The sequence below is a fragment of the Prionailurus bengalensis genome, chromosome B4, assembly GCF_016509475.1.
Source record: "Prionailurus bengalensis isolate Pbe53 chromosome B4, Fcat_Pben_1.1_paternal_pri, whole genome shotgun sequence".
NCBI lineage: Eukaryota > Metazoa > Chordata > Mammalia > Carnivora > Felidae > Prionailurus > Prionailurus bengalensis.
Window position 1 is genome coordinate 49,131,063 of NC_057358.1, and position 22,273 is coordinate 49,153,335.

A 22,273-nucleotide genomic window follows, 5' to 3' on the forward strand; every position below is an offset into this window, starting at 1 on the left:
TACAAACTTACCTTTGATTCTAAGTCAATCAGGCTCACAGCTCTGTCATCCACTTGAAGAATCATATCTTGAGTCCACACTTTGCCCTTGGCATCAAGCAATTTCAGCTTCCTTATTCCATCATCCACAGTTATCATTGCATCTTTCCGATCCAGAACAAAGGTAGTCAAGTGCTTATGATTGACAAAAAGGAAAAATATATATAATGCTCACAGTCTCTTAGTACACGTTTTCCAAAAGAAAGCAATGGTAACCTCATTGAAGTCGGTGAGTAGAGTGGTGAGGAACCAACACAAAGCACCTACAACTTCATGGCTATCTTACTGAGGTAATAAAGTGAAGCCAGGTTTTGTTGAATAGAGGCAACAGTGCCTTGAGTCATAAAATACCTAAATCTGCTTAATACTGAGCCATGTCAAGCTACATAAACATAAGATAAATTCCAAACAGCTTAAATAACATTCTCTTAAAACCCAATCCCTCCCATTTTATTTCATTTTGGTTACTTAAGTGCTGAATACCAGCAGGGAAGCTACATTGCAGGTGGAAAACTACAGACATTGATAAATGAGAGAAGTAGTTGACTACTACTATAACAACTGTCAAAGTCTTCATTGAACTGAAACAAAATTTTAAAGTTTATTTATTTTTGAGAGAGAGAGAGAGAGAGAGAGAAGAAGAAGAAGAAGGAGGTGGAGGCGGAGGTGGAGGAGGAGGAGAAAGGAAGGGAGGGAGGGAGGGAGGGAGCGAGCGAGGGAGGGAGGGAGGGGCAGAGACAGAGGGAGAGAGAATCCCAAGCAGGCTCCAGGCTGTCAGCACAGAGCTTGATGCAAGGCTGGATCCCACGAACTGTGAAATCATGACCTGAGCCGAGATTGAGAGTAGAAGACTTAACCAACTGAGCCACTCACACATGCCCTTAAATAAAACTTTAAATCTAATTAAGCATGCTTGCTATGGGTAGAAAACTGAAAATAAGAGCAATTTAAAATTTACTCCCTACTTAAATATTTTCTATTACAAACAAAAGTCACTAAATAGATTCCACTCAAGAGCAAATATAGCTTAACAGATAACAACACAGGAAACTAATAAGAAACCACTGTTTAAATAGGACTACTAATGACTTTAGGTAAAATTAAAAATAAAACCAAACCACTCCATGAAACCACCAAAGGCATAAGTTCAAGATTCTATAATATAAAATAGAAGCCTCTGTCCTGTTTTTAACAAAAACAAGGCTGGCAATAACAAATGAGTAGTTATTTTAATTTACTCTCTATGAAAATAGACCCCAGACTAACAAGATACTTTGATATTTTACATCTAAATTTTGCAAAACTCTAAAAGAAAAAAGGTGAACACAATTCATAGTACATCATAGGAATACAATAAAACATAATTCTGATTTTACTACCAAATTTGTATGTCCCTCAAGGTTCATTCTACATTTTAGCAAACACCAAAACATCTTACCTCAACACGGTATTGGGATGTGTCGGACACGCTGCTGACACTGTCCCGGGCATAACTCTTCCTTTGCTCTGAAAGCGAAGTTGAAAAAGCCATTATGTACCCACTAAGAGGCTAAAGTTTGTGTACCAGGGCCTTGTGGCCATCTCTAAAACCAGTCTAGCTCACGTATAAGTATAGCAGCTGACAAGTCACTGTTGTGTGGTGTATCTGAAAACACTCATTATTCACATTAAATGAATAAGCCACCAGAAAGCTTATTTAAAAAGAGTTATTTAATTAAGGGCTTTATTAATCAGATACCTACTCTTTGGCAAAAAAAGATGAAAACTGGCTTATAACTCTCATTTTTTAATGTGTTGAGAACACAACAGAATTGCAAATACTGTCACAGATACTGTATTCTGTGAGTTAGACTGTATTATCAAAATAATGGCCACGACAAAGAACATCTCCTTTCACAACATCCAAACTATGGAGAGTGTCAGAGGAGATTCAAAACATGACTCAATCATACCGAGTGCCATTAAACTTTAACAGTCTCCACACAGCTACAGAACAAACAAACATGATGCTCAAAACTGTAGATATCAGCTGTTAGAAAATACAAGAAAGTCAGGTGGAAAGTCACCACACCACACTATTTAAAAAGCAAAAATAAACCTTTATTTTCTTTTGTATAATGCTGCAAAACCAAAATAAAATATAAAATATTTTATACATGTTACTTTCTAATCAAGGAACGTGCTTATTTGTAAATTCAGAGTTGCCCTATTTTTCCTAAAGCAGAATGCTATGATGAAAAAGAACCCTAAGTAGGAACCAGGAGATTATTGACTCTAGCTTTGGCTCCGTCACTAAGCAGGACACTAAATTTGAGCAAGGTGCTTAGCTCTGGACCTCAGCACTCTTATTGTAAAATAAAAGGGTTAAATAAGATCAAACCTCAAAACTCCTGCAGTACTAATATCTACACACACACACACACTCACGCACGCACATGCACACACACACACGCACACACCCCTTAACTTTCCTGATATCCAATTGTTTTTCTTTTTTTTTTTTTTTTAATTTTTTTTTCAACGTTTATTTATTTTTGGGACAGAGAGAGACAGAGCATGAACGGGGGAGGGGCAGAGAGAGAGGGAGACACAGAATTGGAAACAGGCTCCAGGCTCTGAGCCATCAGCCCAGAGCCTGACGCGGGGCTCGAACTCACGGACCGCGAGATCGTGACCTGGCTGAAGTCGGATGCTCAACCGACTGCGCCACCCAAGCGCCCCCCAATTGTTTTTCAAATATAAATATGTTTCCTTCAGTTGATATGAAACCTCTAGATCTTCCTACAACTTCAGAGGTTGAAAAGTTCTGCTGAACATGAACTCAAACCAAGTACAAAATATAAAGCACATATACAGATCAAGAATGTTAACAGAATTTTTTAAAACTTTGATAAATTCTTATTTCACAATATATATGAAAGTAATTATCTTTTCATTTATATTTATCTGAAACTGAGATGAAAAATACCTATGTCCTTTATATTACATCAGTCTGATATTATTCTGATATACTCTATTTTTGTTTTTGCAGCATTAAAGTTACTTAATAGAAACAGACACACTACAAAATTCAGTATCTGCTACCTTTCTTTTTTTGTTTGGATGATGACCTGAAGAAGTATGATCCATCCGTTCCTACCAAAACAATGTGATCAAAAAGAAAGATCTGGTTTCACCGTAAATTTTCTACTCCAATATACAAAACATAACCTCCACTTACATGACTATAGTCTACTTATCAAGAAAAGAAACAACCATGATTCTTCTGATTCTTAGCTAAGAATTAATCAAGGTGAGATATTAACAAATAGATAACTGTTCTCAGGAGAACCACTGAAATACAATATGTAACTGAGGAACATTTCTGACAAAAGCACTTTTAGAAATAATTACTATTTCTTTTTTTTAACTAAAAAATGTTTTTTAATGTTTATTTATTTTTGAGAGACACAGAGACAGTATGAGCAGGGAGGGGCAGAGAGAAAGGGAGACAGAATCCGAAGCAGGCTCCAGGCTCTGAGCTGGAGGCTCAGTTCCAGGCTCCAGCACAGAGCTCGATGTGGGGTTCGAACCCACAAACCGTGAGATCATGACCTGAGCCAAAGTTGGACGCTTAACCAACTGCGCCACCCAGGTGCCCCAGAAATAATTACTATTTCTAAATAGTGTTGTATGTTAAGTGATGAATCATGGGAATCTACCCCCCAAACCAAGAGCACATTGTATATACTGTATGTTAGCCAACTTGACAATAAATGATATTAAAGAAAGAAAGAAAGAAAGAAAGAAAGAAAGAAAGAAAGAAAGAATCACTATTTCAGAATCACTAGTTTATCATTTTCTAGCACAACTCTCTATGGCAGACTCAGAACATGAAGGTGGTTCTGTTTCCTGTGGTCTGACCTAGAGCAAAAGAAATGGCAATGGTTGCCATGGTATCCAGTTGTGATATGGCAACCCCAGGACATTCAAATGCTTCACTGAGTCTTTCAGATGAGTGAAGCCCAATGGCGTGTTTTGTAATTCAAGTTTCTCATTATGAAGTAGTAAGAATTTGTTCTCCCTAATTTTCTAATATAGTTTTTTAATCCCATAGAAGCTTATTTTATAAGTACAATAGAAAAACACTGACTATTCGATGATATTTGTAAAAACAAAAACAAAAACAAAAAAAACCATGACATTAACTGATCACTCTGATTGCCTGGAAGATAGATGTTATTTCGAATATTCCACATGAAAAATCCATTTTAGAAATTCTTAAACTGCTTTCTCTCCAATGCTACACAATAAATAAGATGTATGTGTTATAAGAAATTACCTTTTAAGGACCCTAAAAATATATAAATGCCACGAAACGGATTTATAAACAAACTAGTAGTTCCAATGATTTAAGCCAATGAATAAATAAAGGCTAATATTAACATTTTAATAGGAAATTCTGAAAGAAGGTTCCTAAGAGGCAATTATGGTACATTTCTTTTTTTATGAGAATCATATGTACTCTCAAATACAGTCGTAAATAGTAATCATGCTCCTAAGCTGAAAATCTCACCAAAAGCCTTAAAAAAGTATGAGAAGTCTAAATAAAGTCTCAATGATGCTCCAGACAAAGCCTCTAATGATGTTCCCCACTTTAACAGTGGTTTTCATCCCTGGCTGCACACTAGAATGAACTTTGAAAAATAATGCCTTGCTAGAGATTCTAACGTAGCTGGTCTAGGGTGCAATTTGGGCACTGGGATTTATAAATGGCAATTCTAATGGACAGCCAAGATTGTTCCAAAATCTGTACAAAGGCCAACTCATCCACTACATGTTACCTCTTTAGGTTGAAAACTTTTCTTTCCTAATTAAGAGTGTAAAGCACGGCCAAATAGTACATTAAATAATAACTGAATAAATCTGGCAGCAGAGTTTTGGGTTTCTCATATATAGGCTGCTCAACTCCCAATATAAAAGCTTCAGTTTCTGTCTCCTTAACTTTCTCAATCTGAGTCAATTAAAGCTAGGAATAAACTACTTGATTGTAGTACCAATGGTTGTGGTTTTACTGCTTTTCTCACTTGCTTTTACACTGCAGAACAGAACATACAAACCCACAGAAACAGAATTAGGTGAATTCAGTGACCAACGATAAAAATTCTTTACAGGCTTTTTTTTAGCATTATTGAGTTGATATGTTTTTACAGATTTTTTTAGCATTATCAAGCTATTATGTGATAATCAACTTGCAGATCAGGAACATTAAATTCGGGTTTCATAAGACATTGAGTGATTAGGATATATTAATATAGGTTCATCAATAGTAACAAACGCACCACTCTGGTGGGGGCTGTTGACAGTGGAGGGCTATGCATATGCGGGATGATAGATAGGAAATCTCTGTATCTTCCACTCAATTTTGCTATGAGCCTAAAACTACAAGTCTCAATTAAAAAAAAAAAACAGGTAGATTTCATTTAACTCTTCAATTAGTACAATGGCAACTATAACAACATGCAAGTCTGAATATTTAAATGCAATTCCCTTTTGTCTGTATTGCTGTTTATATACACAGCAAAATTTATAAGAGCTAATATCCAGAAAATTTTATTTTCTTTTTCCAAAAATAAAGCATATCTTAGAAAGTAAGGATTTTGCAATTAAAAAGAAAAAAAATGTAACATAAAAGCAGCTGCTGAGTGGGGCGCCTGGGTGGCTCAGTCGGTTAAGCATCCGACTTTGGGTCAGGTCATGATCTCACGGTTTGTGGGTTCGAGCCCCACGGTGCACTCTGTGCTGACAGCCTGGAGCCTGCTTCAGATTCTGCGTCTCCCTCTCTCTCTGTCCCTTCCCCTACTCGCGTTCTGTCCATCTCTTTCAAAAATAAACATTTAAAAAAAGTAACTAAAAACAAAAAAAAAGGTCATTTTCATAAAACTGCATTATTTAAGAATGAATTTTCCTGGTTTGTCCCATGAGGAGAAAAGAAGTTTAAAATTTTCAGATAAGGTGAAGCACCAGAACACTCTACGGAACTGAATTTTGACTCTTAAGTGCCCAACTTCCTGATAATATATAATCATGAGCCATGTGCTTCATAAGAATTAAAAGAAAATCGTTCTTAAAAAAGAATATTTAAACGTTTTCTCCAAGTAAAATACACACTGTAAGTGATGCATGTGGAGAAAAGAGAAATCGGCTTTAATTCGTGAATGGCACCTGAATGTGTAAGAGATTGCTTGGGCTTCAATTGTGACAGTTACACAAAGAGACTAACTCCTAGAAAGGGACAGGAAGAGAAGAAAGATAGGTACAAAAAGTAAAACATGTGGGGTATATATCTATTAAGACAAGTGCTATATTCAGAAATCTTGCTATGAGAAAGAGAAGGCAAGTGCTATGCAAAGATACAGAAAAGTTTGCAGTAAAGTCAATTATACAGAAGCCATACGCTTTACAGACTACTTACATTCAATTCTTACTAGTACCTCCTGGAGAAGAAAAAAGAAAAATAGGAAAAACACAAATATATTTTCCTCCTTGCTATCTTTGCAAAAAAGTTCACACTGAAGGCTAGAATGAGACTTAAGAGGGTGCCTGTCTATCATACTTATCCAGTACTACTTGGACTCCAACAATACAAATCTTAAAATTACTATAAATGTTGGTAATGACAACAAAATATTGCTAACTGATGATTCTGTGAAACTTGAGTTTTTCTGGATAGAGGATGACTTTAAATACCTGATTATTATAAATGGCTATATTACAAATTCAGCAATATCTAACTTAAAGAGAAGTTACTTTTCTAGGAAGTTCAGCTATTCAGAACACAGCAGAGCCCACACTTAAAGAAGTCCTCTGAAGGGCGGAGAGATGTCACAACGTCGACACATCGAAACTTGCACATTTTAATATGTAGACTTTAACAAGACTCTCAACTCCCCACTCAGAATCTACTTACTCTACTAAAGATATTCTATCTAGCTGATCAGCCCATACATATCAGAAGCAATGTTAGAAGAAGGCACGTTAACAACAGGGAAAAGTGACGGGTATGGGACACAGATGCACAGAAAAGGCAGCCACAGATATTCAAAACAGAAACGATTTTGAATGATTTGGCGTAAAGAATAGAGCTTCTGAACACACGACAGTACACAAGCTAGTGTGCATTGATGACCCTCCGAATCATCGATAAGAGATTACAGGCACCACACCCTGATAGAAGGGAATGTTTAATATATTTTACAAGTACGTCCCTTAAAAATGATATTAAATTTTAGTGCTTAAAGACTTTGACAAGCAGGCTAACTACAAACTGTACATATCTACAAAATTTTCAATTCCCTGACAACACTAGCCAAATGAAATGTTACCGTCATGCAGTATGTGGAGGAGAATGAAATTAATATTTATTTTCTGTTTATTTATGTTGTCAGGGACTTTAGTGATACAGAGCTTCTCACATACTGGCTCTGAAATTCCTTATAATGAAGAAATGGCAAAACAGGGATATTACACTGCAGTATATTTTAACTACTTTCCTTGAATAAAATTACACATATCCAAAAGAATCAAAATTTATCATCATAATTCTATAATTGACAATACACTTACAGGATTTATAAAAAATATTTCTGGTAATATCTAGAATATAAGCTTAAAAAATATGATGAAGATTACCACTTGATCCTGTCCAAGTTTCACTGTAATTATATACCGTATGTATGACATCAAAACATCAAATTTGAGGGGCGCCTGGGTGGCGCAGTCGGTTAAGCGTCCGACTTCAGCCAGGTCACGATCTCACGGTCCGTGAGTTCGAGCCCCGCGTCGGGCTCTGGGCTGATGGCTCAGAGCCTGGAGCCTGTTTCCGATTCTGTGTCTCCCTCTCTCTCTGCCCCTCCCCTGTTCATGCTCTGTCTCTCTCTGTCCCAAAAAAATAAATAAACGTTGAAAAAAAAAATTAAAAAACAAAAACAAACAAAAAAAAAAACATCAAATTTGAGGGCCTTGATTAATCTGAGCACCCAGGACAAAAAATAACTCTCCTACATTCCCCCTCAATGCCATGACAGACTCGTTACTTCTGTTTTCTCATATAAACTTATTACCACAATATTATTATCATTTCTATTTTATAGATGAAGAAACGGGGGCCAACAGGTAAAATCACCTGCTCAAACTGGCAGTGCTCTGGTAGAAATGCCATGATTCAGCCCCAAACTGCTTGGCCTCCAAAACCCATGATGCCTCTCTTGAGACAGAAGTTCGTGAGTTACTGAATCAGTCTAGGAGGCACATTATGGTGTCAGATCTGAAAAGTGTTCTCATGAGAAAGACAAGCTGCATGAAACTCTAGATGCAGTATCTAACCTGTGGCCGGTGTATGAAAAACAACGGTCATTACTGTAAGACTCATGTTCCAGTGCACTAAATAGTATCCTCACATCCCAAAGAAGTTCGTGTACCATCCACAAAAGAAATGAACTCTTGATTTACTCAACTGGTTTAATCATTGTGAAAAGAAAAATTGTTAAGAAAATGCATACATTGTGACAAACTACATTACAAACCTCTCCTTTACCACCTCCCATTAAAAAAAAAAAAAGTTGAAACTGGGAGGCTAACCATTCTATATTAACTAACTACAGCTGGAACTCCAACTTATTTACTGAAAAAGATTGTTCAAAATCTGAACATATTTCTTCCCTGTCATTCATTCCATTCATTCCATGGGCATTGGACTTAGAGCCCCTTTTGGGAGGGAGGGGTGAGGATTAGATACCAGGAGGAATGAAACATCATCTGTAACTTCAAGAAACTTAAAACCTGCTTACTTCTAAGCCAAACACATTTGCTAAGTCTTCTTTCTTCTTTGACTCTTGGATTTCCTCCATTCTTTCCCTCTCTTTATGTCCTCTGTTTTACCTATACACTGTTCATTTTTGTCACACTACACAAAGTTGTCACATTTTCTCACAATCAAGATTTTTAAAGTTATGTGACTTTGACAATCACCTCACCTTAGAAAGGAGCCTCAGCTTTCTCTATATGTAAAACACAGAAATTCTTGATTCACAGAATCTACACTTTTATGAAGGTGCTCCTAACACAAAATAAACATTAAAATTTGAAGTGAATTCCACTTTTTTTATCCCGTATCCCTTTCTTAGCTGAGAACAGACTTTTGGATCTACAGTATTTGTGAGATGATCAATAATACTCTTTCTCCTTAACAAGTCTCAAGGCTATTGTTTAGAAGTCTGACTTAACCTGTTTCCATCCATACTCATCATATCCATTCTCAATACTGCTATGAGAGTGACCCAAGACAACAGAACTATTTTTCCTCTGACTAAAAAACTTCAGTGACTAGTCATTCCCCATAAACAATGCTCAACTTCCTTAGTATGATTGTTCCTACTGTGGCCCATGTTTATTTTTCTAATCTTATTTCCCAATGTAACACCTTGCACCCTCCAGTTAAGACCAAACTGTTTGCAGTTCATACATTCATGACATTCATTCTGCCAGTATTTTACTGAGCGCAAATTATACATCAGCCCCTGTGCTATGCTTAGGGAATCCCAAAGTAAACAAGGCAGATATGGCCCAATTTCACAGAACTTACAGTCGAGTTTATAAAGGACTCATACTGCTGTTTATGGTACTCTCCAGCCTCCCAAACGCCTGGAGCATACTACTTACATTTCAGACTTTAGCTCAAGGCTCAAGTCTTCTATGAAATCTCTTCTGACTACCGCCCCTACCCATGTAGAAGAAGTGACCACCCTCACTGCACCTCACACGCTGCCATCCAAGCTTATTTAGCTCTTTATTATAATGATGCATTTACTAACCTAACCTCACCAAAATAATGCATAATGAATATGTGTCTTATTCATCTTTGGAATGACTGAATGGTCATGGAAACAGACACTATGAAGACCTTGGCCTGGCTCACAGAAGTACCTAGACTACCTACCTAGAAATAAAAGACTGAAGGAATTCATTATTTTATTTTTGCAAAAACCAAAAAGGCAAAAAAACCCTCTTTTTCAGTTCTTTCAAGTCATTGTCTAGACTGCAAGTCCCTTAAAGCCAAGAACCATATATTACTAGCTCTGTTCTGAGCACATATTAATTATAAAATACATATTTGTTGAATATATTCTCTGGATCTACTATTCACAACTACTAGGACATAATACTGTTCTTATTCTTTATTGTACAATAATAAAAGCCCAGACAGACCCTGTGAAAACAATGCATTCCTAAACACATGTAGTATATGTCAGGAGTCTTCAATCTCTTCTTAGTAATGACTTCTATTTTATACCTAAGTTAAAAAATATATTATTTACATATGAGACAATCTAGAGAGGACAAGGGAAGTTAAAGGAGAATCAGGGAGAAAGCCTGCTGGTTTTGTAGTGCAGAGAGAAATAATGTAAGGACTGTTCCTCATACTATAGTGCTACCCAAAAGTTCAAGAGCTATAAGGAAGAAGTCCTGTCAACTGTCAGCCTACAATCAAATGGATCAGTCATGAAGATCAACAATCATATCACAAATAATTGGCCAGGAAATCCACCTAAGGCACTGATGCCATATAAAAGACTCCTTAGAAAACACTATAATACATTTTGCCTGTGGCTTTAAATTATATGACAGTAAGCAGAAGTCACAGCTTTAGTAGCTTTTATAAAAACTCTTTTTTAAACAATCCTAATCTCTCACTACTTCACTCCAATTAATATAAACGAGGCATGGATTCAAATTATAACTTCGAAAACCTCGTTTGTGAAATGTGGTTGGAAATAGAATTATACCTCACCAAATAAACAAACATACCATAGAGGGCCTTTGCACTGGTTCTTGAACCGTGTTCTCTGTCCATTTGGGAAAAGGTGGGTGATGATCCGTAGCCACTGTAATAAAAAATGGTCATGGTGCAGGGTTAAAGTCCAAAGTAAGCAATAAAAATTCAAAACGACAAATAAAAATTCCAAGGTACCATAATCACCGTGAGTTTTTTAAAAACATATAGAGTTAATGATACCTAGGCGTCAAAATGAGCCAGATCCTGCCCTGGTCAAGAAACAGAACATGAATGACACTACCCTGATGCAGACTGAGGTAGATGTAAATTATAGCCATGTCTTAAACTTGAAGGCAGAACCTTAGCCAAGAAGATTCAATAAGGTTGAAACTATCTTAGAAGAGTTTAAGAGTGCCATACTAAATCGAGTTGTGAGCAGTGATCCAGTTATAAAAAGTACTAAATGACTCAATTTATAATGGAACAGACATTATTTTCATAAAAATTTAAAATGCAAAATAACACTTTATCATTAAATTTGACCAGCTTTGCCCTATTTCTAGCCTCCTGTTACTAATATGTTAGGTGAAGTAAACATATTATTTGAATTTTTAAAATTCATTCAGTAAACATTTATTAAACCCTAAAATCTAGAAGAATAAGGATAATGGCAGGGGACAGGGTTCAGCTAATAGAACAAGTAAAACAGTTACAACAGAATGTAACATCTGGATAACACTAATAGATTTCATCAGGATGTCCAAAAACACTTTATCGCCAAGTTGGCATTTCAGCAGAATATAAAAGTTTGGAAAGAAGCTCTACAGATGGGTGGAGAATTAAGTGAGGAAAAGGCATGCGGAATTGGCTCAAAGACGAGCCTGGTGTCCAAGGGAAAAAAAAAAAAAAAAAAGTATCTAGTGGGGTATGCATAGAAGAGAGGAATGGCTTCAGACATACAGAAGGCAGATAGAGGGCTTAAGAAATAAGAATTAAGTTTTTATTCTCTAGATGGAGTGTGTATATTAATACAGGGAAGTGACATGATCAAAAACATTTTTAAAGAAAATAATCCCAGAACTAATGGCAAGGTAACCACGTAGAGGGTGCTGCAAAAATTACGGTAGGAAAAAGGGCCTTAAGTAGGGCTAGAATAGAAAGAACAGAAGAAAGGGACAGAAATAAGAGTTCCCTAAGAGAAGAAAATGTTATAAATTCACGATTAAATGGACATTTGTTGTAAGAAGAAGGAGGAAAATTGAGAATGTGGTCAAACTTTCTGGCTTGCATAACGGATGGACAAGGTAAACATGGCACCTGACAATACTCGCCTGGTGTCTCTTACTGGCCAATTATAAAGAGATTTGGAATAATCTTTACAGAGAGAAAAGATGAAGTATAACTCTTTACAAAGGGAGTAACCTGTGAATTCTGAAAAATGACTATATACCACAATGGCCAGTAGAAAATAACAACAATATTAACCATGATATATAAGGGGATGGCAACTTAAGCCAGGGTTGTGATTTCAAATTATACCTGAAGCCACAGGGATAGTTCTGTTTGCTTGTCTGTTCTTTTTATTTGGTTTACGTAGTGATAAGTATTCTGACAGACTGGACTAAGAGACCTTTAATTCTCCTCAAATGCCAATACTTTATAAGTCAAAATAGTAGAATGCTCCAGAGAAACTGAAAGCTCTGAAGCAAAGAACATGTTTAACTATGGAAAACAATAATACATAAAATACCTAGAACAAAATGTCTTCTATTTGATCACTGCCATTGAGGTTGATGTTACTTTACCATCTTTTTCTTACTAGACACAGTAAACTTTTAATACTATCATACCTTAGTATTAGAAAGAGATTAAATATTAATGAGGAATAAACTACATAAATAAGTGGAGCTAGCTAGTCCTTTCATTAGAAACATAAAACAAAGCCACCAAATCAAATCCAAAAAGAACCCCAACAAATTAAATATAAATCTTCCAACCTACTTCATTTGAGATGGATACATTCCAAAGCCACTGGGATGATTAGAAATATGACCATTCATTGTGGTTTTCACTCCTCTGTTCTGAAAAAAGAAAGGTACGTAGATTAAAGGTAATAAAAAGGTCAAGTCTTTCAGTTTCAAGTTATTCATCCAACAAATACAGTCACTGCCAGGATGATGGCAGAAATATGAAGATAAAGATCTCCACCCTCAAAGAGCTTGCGCACCAGAGGTACAGAGGGACACAGAAAAAAAGATTCAACTGGCATTTAACATTATGTACTAGAATTATAAGCAAATTTAGGTGAGTAAAAGAAAAAATCTAAAATATAGTTCCAAATGCTCTACATATATAGGCTTAATTGTACATTTTTCTCAAACTCATAATCAAAGGTCAGTTTTATGATGTTTTAGATGTTACTTCGTGTATTGTTTCATTAGGAAAGTAATACAGGTTCATTACATTAAAAAAACTTGAGAAATACAGGGAAGTACAAAATACAGAAAGGCACAAAGGGGAAAAATACCACCCAGAGCCCTACCATTTAAAGATAACCATTTAACAGTCTGTCAATTTCCTCCAGACTTTTTCCTGCATCTACTTTTCTTCTTTCTCCCTTCCTTCTGTTCTCCCTGCCTTCAAAGCACATTTGACATCTTATACATACACACTTGGATACACATTTTTTTTCCAAGAAGGTATCCACTTACATATTCCTTCCGCTTTTCACGAGAAAGCAATTTTTAAAGTCAACACCAAATGATATTTAACTTCAGAAAACATTTTTAATATGTTTCACAAATTGAACAAATTCCCTCAACAAGATGAATAAGTAAAACTTCCTTACTGCTAAATCCAACGGCCTTTTCTTTCTTTGTGCTTCCAGACAATACTGCTACACCTGATTTATTTCTATTGTCTCCTGAATACTTGGTCCTTCCTAGGTTCTGTGACACTGAACAATTTTGGGTCTCATCTTATTTTTCTGACTTTTGTAGACATTATATCACCGTGTCTTCTCAATAACTGAGAGGTAGGTAGGGCACGTCCCAGCTTTATTATAAGACAAAGGCAAAGGGAGCAGAAGAATTAATAACTACTGAGTGACTATTATGTGTCAGGCAATAAAGCTGATACTGCCAAGGTGAACAAAACAGTCCCAGCTCTAGGCCAACACTCTAGTAGGAAAAACAGTCACTTAGTGAATAAATACGAAACTACAGAATGTTCCCATTACAAAGGAAAAGTTTAGGGTGATATGGAGGTGCATATTAAAAGAGAATGTAATTCAGATTAGTAAGCCATCGAAAGCCCACATAAAGAAATTGTATTCATGATCAGTAACTTCAAATTAATTCTTTCTCATTCTTCAGATCTCAGTTCAATCACAATGCCCTCAGGGAAGCTTTAACTCACCTCCCTTCTAGACACAAAAGCCCACTATCAGACATTCTCATACTATAATCAATTTTTCAAAGTATGCATCACAGTTATAGTTTTTCATTTGTGTAACTAAATGACTGATTCTTCACTAGACTAAAAGCTGCATAAGGGCAGAGACTTTTGTTTAATGACTGCTGTTTCTCAAGCAGCAGGAACAATACTAGGCATGGAATAAGTGTTAATTAAATATTTATTCAAGGAAAGAAAAAAAAGAAAGTCCATGTCCCACTTTTGAAAGGCTGCATTGCATTCCTAAGGATATAAAATTAATTCATATGAAACACAAATAAGTCCCAATGTATAAGGCTCCATTTTAAATCTATTTAAAATCCTATTTTAAATGAAAAAGCCAGGTCGACTACCATAATTTTGGGAAGGGCTGAGACTTGACCTAGTTCCTGAAGAATAAGAATTTATAGAGGTCCTCAAAACACTCAAGTTTAATTCACGCTTTCCCAACAGTCCTGCCCATATTTATTCACAGCTTAGAAGCAAATTTCTAAATTAAGGAACAAAGAAATACTGACCTCTCCCCTAGATAAGTACTGCATTTACAAAATTACATTACATTTATGTTACATTGTTGTATTCTGTTTTTATTGTTGCTGTTATTGTTTGTTCTCCTCCAATTTATACTTGGATGCAATGCATAGTGTACAGGTCAACCAGTTCTCTGGGGAAAAATTAAATCCTGATCTGTACTGCTTACCGATTTCCATGGTATGAATATTTCCACTATGGTTCATCTCAAGCTATCAATACTTTTATAGCAGCTTACAAAATTCTTAAGTATTTCACAATTGGTTCTCATAAACCTATAGGATCTGAACAGAGCACATAACTGTTACATTCTAGAATGTGGGCCAGGACAGAGGCCTGGAATAACATTCTAGATCTAGAGCCCATAGCCAGACACATTCATTCACAGTTAGAAGCCTGGAACTCTATTCTGGCACTGACTAGACTACACAAGTCAATTAAGCCTCTGTCTCAATTTTCTCACCAGCAAAATAGAGAAAATTCTTGGATCCTTCTAACTCACAGCGCTAGTGAAAAAAATCAAATGATGGATGTGTAAGTTTCTTCTAAGTTTTTTTTTTTTAAGTGTGCTTTCAAAACAAGCTGGTTCATTCAGTATATAAGTTAAACGCTAGGGTTTGAACTGATTTTGATCTGGTTTGCATTTCAAAACCACAGCAGCTGGTTTAATGAAAAGTGATAGCCACAGCATCTCATCCTTTTCATGTTTAATTCTTCATGACAGTCAAATAAATGCGTGGTTTGTGTTTTGTTTAAAACAGTGATCTGTCAGAATAAGAGAATATTAGAAACAGGAATAGAAAATGTCAATTTGCTAAATTGGATTTTAAATATAGAAACTTTTCCTCTTTGGCAATCACACTGTCACTTGTCACAGATGCTCATGCAGCAATATGGAGTTTCCAAATCCTTAACTATAGCAATTAGAGTGCGCACCTTACAAAGGAAACAATGACAAATGCCGGGTTTTCCTTTAGGCTTCTAGAAGACATATCCAAATCACAGCTATGTAGATCATATATATAATTGAGAAGAACCATCAAGTCTTACTAGAAAAAATATAGGTGTTTTCATTTTTATTAACTATTAAGCAAAACAAAACTAAGGAGATAAACACTTTCTTTATCACTTTAAAGATGTCATAAATTCAGTTAACTCTATTAAGTTAGCTAGTTAATCCTACTAAAAGGGTACACTAAAACTGTCATAATACCTTGTACAGATGTAAAATTAGAGCTTCACTTTCCTTATAAAAACACTTTTATAAGTCATAGTTATTATAATTTTCTTCTTCTTTTCTACAGAAAATAACATTCTTCAGCAAGTATTAGATAAAAGTGGTAAATTTAAGATCTAAGTTAAGCACACCAAAAATGTTAAATACTGAAGTTTTCAGAGAAGTTGGAGTCCGTGAAAATCATCATAAGCAGAAATAAATAAAGCTATCTATAATATGGCAAAACCAGAAAGTTAAATTTGGTATTAGAAAGTGTTAAGATCACAAATATAAATAAACAAGTATTTAGATTCCCTTTCCTTTTCTTTATTCTTGCTAACACACAATATCAGTTTTCAAATTGCTGAATGAGTATGTAGTCATTACTCAATGTCAGAATACCACCTACCCAATCTGGCTACCAAACTGCTAGTAGCTCTCTGTAGACTGAGCTGTCCTTGACTTGTTCTCTCAGAAAATACCACAGACTTTCTTTAACTTTTTGTTTATTTATGCTTGACAGAGTATCTTGAGGTATCTCTACTTTGATTTCAATGTAATTAAATTCACGTCTCTTCCAGTCAACAGTTAGCTATGAATAGATGAGTTTGGAGGAAGTCAAAAGTTATATAATAATTTTCGACTGTGAGGGGGGCATGCCACTAACCCCCATGTTGTTCAAGGTCAAGTTTATAAAAGTGGGTCTTCTGAGTGCTCATGCATATGTAAATAGCATGTGATACCCATAAATTTACCTGGATCGTTAGCATTTCTTCCATTATAATGAAATACATATTAAACTGGGGGGGGGGTGAGGGTAAGCCTCCAATTTAGTTGGAATCCTCCAACAAAAATAAAAATTTGGTAGGAAGGGGAATGAAATTCAGAGACAGAAGAAATTGTCTTAACCTTTCTTTATTGCCCACTGAACCATATGCTGGGGGTTGGGTTAGGAGAAATGGCGGTTGGATTGGATCTTGAACTATTTCTCAGAAAAGTGTCCATTAAATTTCACAAGTGACATGAGGAATTTTAACTGAAATCTCCAAGTATTTATGTGGGAGTTTTCCTTTTTAAAAAAAATTTTAGGGACGTCTGGGTGGCTCAGTTGGCTAAGCATCCGACTTGGGCTCAGGTCATGATCTCACAGTTTGTGAGTTCCAGCCCTGCATCAGCCTCTATGCTGACAGCCCAGAGCCTGGAGCCTGGAGCCTACTTCAGATTCTGGGTCTCATTCTCTCTCTGTCCTTCCCCCACTCATGTTCTGTCTCTCTCAAACACAAATAAACATTAGATAGTTTTTTTAAATGTTTATTTATGTTTGGGAGAGCATAGGAGCAGGGGAGGAGCAAAGAGAGAGGGAGACAGAGTATCCAAAGCAGGCTCCTGCTGTCAGCAAAGCCCAACAGGGCGGGGCGGGAGGGGGGGGGGGGTCGAACTCAAGAAGCTGAGAGCATGACCTGAGCAGAAGCTGGACAATCAATCAACTGACAGGAGTTTTCTTTTTTTTCATATACCTTGGCAAATAGGCTTGAATAAAACCTTTCCTCAAAATGTTTATCCCCCGACTATATTATTTCCACAATTAACAATGGACTTACAGTTAGCCTTATATAATGACAGCTGCAAGAAACTGACTTTTAAAGCAGTATACACTTTATTAGAGGAAGTTTCTGATTCAATTACCCTGCAACATAATTAATCAGCATAATTCATCAGGCCTCGGTGCCTCATCACCACTGCTACCATCCTTAAAAATACTGCCATTTACTCCATCACATGCAGCAGAGGTCTCAATAAAACTGCAGCTAAATCCTGGTCTTTTTTTTTTTTTTTTTTTTTGGCAATAAACTTTTTTTTGGAACCACTTTATTTATATTTATAGAAAATCTGTGAAAACAGTACTGAGAGTTCTTGCATACCCCACACCCCATTTTCTTATTGTTAACATCTCACATCAGCATGACGTATCTGTCACAATTAATGAACCAATATAAGTATTTTATTAACTAAAATCAATACTTTATTCAAAGTTCCTTCATGTGTTTACCTAAAGCTGCTGGGTTTTTTTTTTTTTTCTGTTCCAGGATCCGCTCCATAATACCACATGGCATTTAGTCCTCATGTCTCATTAGGCTGCTCTACACTGTAACCATGTCTCACACTCCCCCTTTGCTTTTGAGGACTATATTAGTTTTCCAGGGCTTCCATAACAAAGTATCACAAAGTGGGCAGCTAAAAACAACAGAAATTTACTCTCTCACAGTTCTGAATGCTAGAAGTCCAAAATGAAGGTGTCAGTAGAGCTAAGCTCTCTGAAGGGTATAGAGGAGGAATCCTTCTTTGTCTCCCCTAATTTCTGACAGTTATCTGGCTGGTAATCTCTGGTTTTCCTTGGCTTGTAGATGCATCACTCAAATCTCTGCTCTATCTTCATATGGCCTCCCCTGGGTGTCTGTGTTCAAATTTCTTTCTTCTCAAAAGGACACCAGTCAGTGGATTGGGGTCGACCCTAATCCAGTATGACCTCATCTGGATTTATCAGCAAAGACCCTCTGCAAATGAGGTCACAGTCATAGGTACCAGGTAGCAGGACTTGAGCCTATCTTTTGGGGGAACACGATTCAACCTGCAATAATGACCTTGATAGCTTTTTTGAGGAATACTGTATTTTGATATTCTGTAGGCTGTCTCTCAGTTGGGATTTGTCTGATGTTTTCTCATGATTAAGCTGGAATTATAGGTTTTGGAGAGGGAGACCACAGAGATATGTGCCACTCTCACCATATCATATCAAGAGTCCACGCTTCTGGCTCTGAGAACATGGTTTATGCTAACCTTGCTCACTGACTGAGGCAGTATTTGTCAGGTTTCTCCATGATAAAGTGACCTCCCTCCGCACCATTCTACAGGCCTGTTTGGAAGGAGTGATTACATGCAGCCCACAACTTACGGGGTGGACAGTTATGCTCCACTTTCTACAGGGGGGAATATCCGCATAAATTATTTGGCATTCTTCTGTATGGGAGATTTGTATATTCTCCACTATTTACTCATTTATTCTATGTTTTAGTCAACAGAAAAGATGGAAAAACACACAAGAGGGGATCAGATTCATCAAATAGAAACTCCTGATTATTCAAACCCTATAAACTCCTATTTCAGGTGCTTCAGACAAGATCTGAGTTAACCTTCCCTTCTGTTCTGAGTATAGCATAGTGCTGAGAGGGAGAGCAGGAGAGAGGGAGAGAGGGAGAGGGAGAGAGGGAGACAGAGAGACAGAGAGACAGGGAGAGACAGAGAGAAGAAAGAAGAAAGAAAGAAAGAAAGAAAGAAAGAAAGAAAGAAAGAAAGAAAGAGAAAAAAAGAGAAGGAAGGAAGGAAGGAAGGAAGGAAGGAAGGAAGGAAGGAAGGAAGAAAGAAAGAAAGAAAGAAAGAAAGAAAGAAAGAAAGAAAGAAAGAAAGAAAGAAAGAAAGAAAATGAGAGAAAGAAAGAGAGGAAGATAGGAAGGGAAAGAGAAAGAAATTGAAGCATGGGAGAGATCACAGCCCTTAACAAAAAAAACCTTGGCTAACACCACCAAAAGATGATTGGAATTTTAAGAAGTAAACATTATCTAGGAAGTTCAAATCTTCCCAGGCAGAAAGTTGTTGAGTGCAGATTCTCAGAAGAGGTAGAAGAATATTTACTGTGGGTATTTTCTCACAGAATAAGAATAAAAGTACAACTTTTTCTGTCAGTTCAGTTCTCAACTGAACACATATCAGGGAACAACATTTTGGAACAAGAAGTAAAGAAAACCATCCCACCTAACTCATCTCATCCCATTCCCCAGGAATTTTTTTTTCAAATCTCTACTTTTTGAAAATCAGCCTTAAGGGTTAGTATTCACTGACATTCTATGAACCTTTTGGAAAGGTTTCAAAATGAAATTTTGTGCCACTGCTAGTGCAAAACAAAAGCTACTGAGGAACTTAGGATCTCACATATGACTATTTTTTATTGTGAGATATTCTTTTTCCATAGTGTGCCATCGGCCAAATTAGTACAGCTCAACACATTTTACAGAGGCAAACAGATAAAGAGCTATCTGGGCCTGATATAACCCACACTTTTCCATTCTAAATATGTTCTAAAATCGTCGTTATGGGTTTAGAAAGAAAAATACGTTCTAAAATCATCTTTAATGAGCCCAAAAGTCTTGAATTCAAATTTTATTATGATGTATTAAATGGTCTCTAAAAATAGTAAATCATAAAACCTCACAGGTACAGTGAGAAGAGTTTTAACCTACGGATGAGATATAACATTTTAATATTTAACTACCCTGCTGTCACATGATTACCTCCCTCTGCATTACCCAGAGCAAAGGACATGAAGCAGTAAATAAGACACCACTGGTGACTCACTCTGATCTGTCAGTACACCTCCTTACGAGGACTGATGGTGTACAAACATACCACACAGCTTTATAGCAAATGTAGCAAACGCCACACAAAGCGGCAAATGTCACCTTTAAGCAACTATTATACTCAATTCATCTTACTTTTCTAAATCATAAATACATCTCTCCAAGGTTAGTGTAAGTAAAAAATGCTTAAGTGTTAAACTACACAGGACTTTTTTAAGCAATGCAATTCTGTTTAAATGGAGGTTAAATAAAGCTTTCTACCAGATTATAATGTACATCACCCCCAAACTGCTTCCCAGATAGTTTATAAAAAGATGCTACTTCTCACCTCAACCTCATTTCTGCCTGTTTGCCATACTACTCCAACAGTGATCATTTCGGTAAGAGGACACAGAGATAGCATATCTCATCAAGGATTATTCATGATTTCAATTTGTTCTATATTGGCAAGATAGTTTTAGAGATCCAAATGCCAGCATAATGGTTATATGGGGGCAGGTGTCTCAAGTTCAACATCTATAACTTTATAAGCCAACAGAGTCCATGACTGGACTAATAAGGTAAAACTCTCCAATCATGCTTAACGACTCCTTACTCCTATTATTCCACACTGTTTAACATTTTGTTGACAGAGATAACAGTGCATGCCTTTCAAAATACTATTTTTCACTTACCTTCAAAATCAGAGACAGTCCTCATATGCTACTAAAGAGTGATGTAACAAAAAAACAGTCAAAACACAACAGAAAAATCAATTCCAGTCATTATCTACATTTGGCTGAATATAAAAATAACTGATAGTCCGTACTCCCACGAAGAAAACAAATCCTAACAAAACCTTCCTTGAAAACTCTCCCATCTTATACAGAAATTTTAGGGGGGAAGAAAAAGTAGGGGCTCCTATGTGGGTCAGTCAGTTAAGAGTCTGATTCCTGATTTCAGCTCAGGTCATGATCTCCCAAACCGTGAGATCGAGCCCCATGTTGGGTTCCGTGCTGACAGTGGGGAGCCTGCCTGGGATTCTCTCTCTCCCTCTCTCCCTTTGCGCCCCCTCTGCTCATGCTCTCTCATTCCCTCTCAAAAATTAAAAAATAAATAAACAAATAAATAAAGTTCAAGGGAAGTCAGAGGAGTGGGCCTAGAAACCAAAATCTTCCTCAAAAAAGGGTTGAATCAAAGAAGGTAAGATAAAGATCTTTAGAAGTGAACAGCACACGTAGGGGCACCTGGATGGCTCAGTTGGTTAAGTGTCCAACTTCAGTTCTGGTCATGAATTCAGGGTTCACAAGTTTGAGCCCCACATCGGGCTCTCTGCTGTCAGTGCAGAGCCTACTTCAGATCCTGTCTCACACCCTCTCTCTGCTTCTCCCTCTGTCTCTCAAAAATAAATAAACATTAAAAAGGAGAAGAAGAAGGAGGAGGAGGAGGAGGAAGAGGAGGAGGAGGAGGAGGAGGAGGAGGAGGAGAAGAAATAATGAATGGCACAGTGAGGGGAGGAGACATCAACAGGATCATTTATGTAGTTCAACGTGGCAAATAAAAAGACAGAACGCAAAGTGGGCAGCTTATGCTGGGAAGGGGCTAGGCATTCAGTTCATAAAAACCTTCCTCCAGGGGCACCTGGGTGGCTCGGTCAGTTAAGCGTCCGACTTCGGCTCAGGTCATGATCTCACGGTCCGTGAGTTTGAGCCCCGTGTCGGGCTCTGTGCTGACAGCTCAGAGCCTGGAGCCTGTTTCAGATTCTGTGTCTCCCTCTCTCTCTGCCCCTCCTCTGTTTATGTTCTGTCTCTCTCTGTCTCAAAAATAAATA

General features: G+C 36.8%; 1 protein-coding gene across 5 annotated transcripts in view; it reads right to left on the reverse strand.

The window, feature by feature from the left end:
- EPS8 (epidermal growth factor receptor pathway substrate 8) overlaps nt 1–22,273 on the reverse strand; it is a 192,956-nt gene that overhangs the window by 57,801 nt on the left and 112,882 nt on the right. For all 5 annotated transcript variants that reach the window (XM_043561938.1, XM_043561935.1, XM_043561939.1 and 2 more), the window contains 4 exons: nt 12,853–12,932; nt 10,884–10,960; nt 1,477–1,544; nt 12–173 (listed from right to left, as the gene is read on the reverse strand). In XM_043561938.1, coding sequence (XP_043417873.1) covers nt 12–173; nt 1,477–1,544; nt 10,884–10,960; nt 12,853–12,911 — 366 coding nt within the window. In that variant the 5' untranslated portion in view covers nt 12,912–12,932. The remainder of the gene's footprint in view (nt 1–11; nt 174–1,476; nt 1,545–10,883; nt 10,961–12,852; nt 12,933–22,273) is intronic.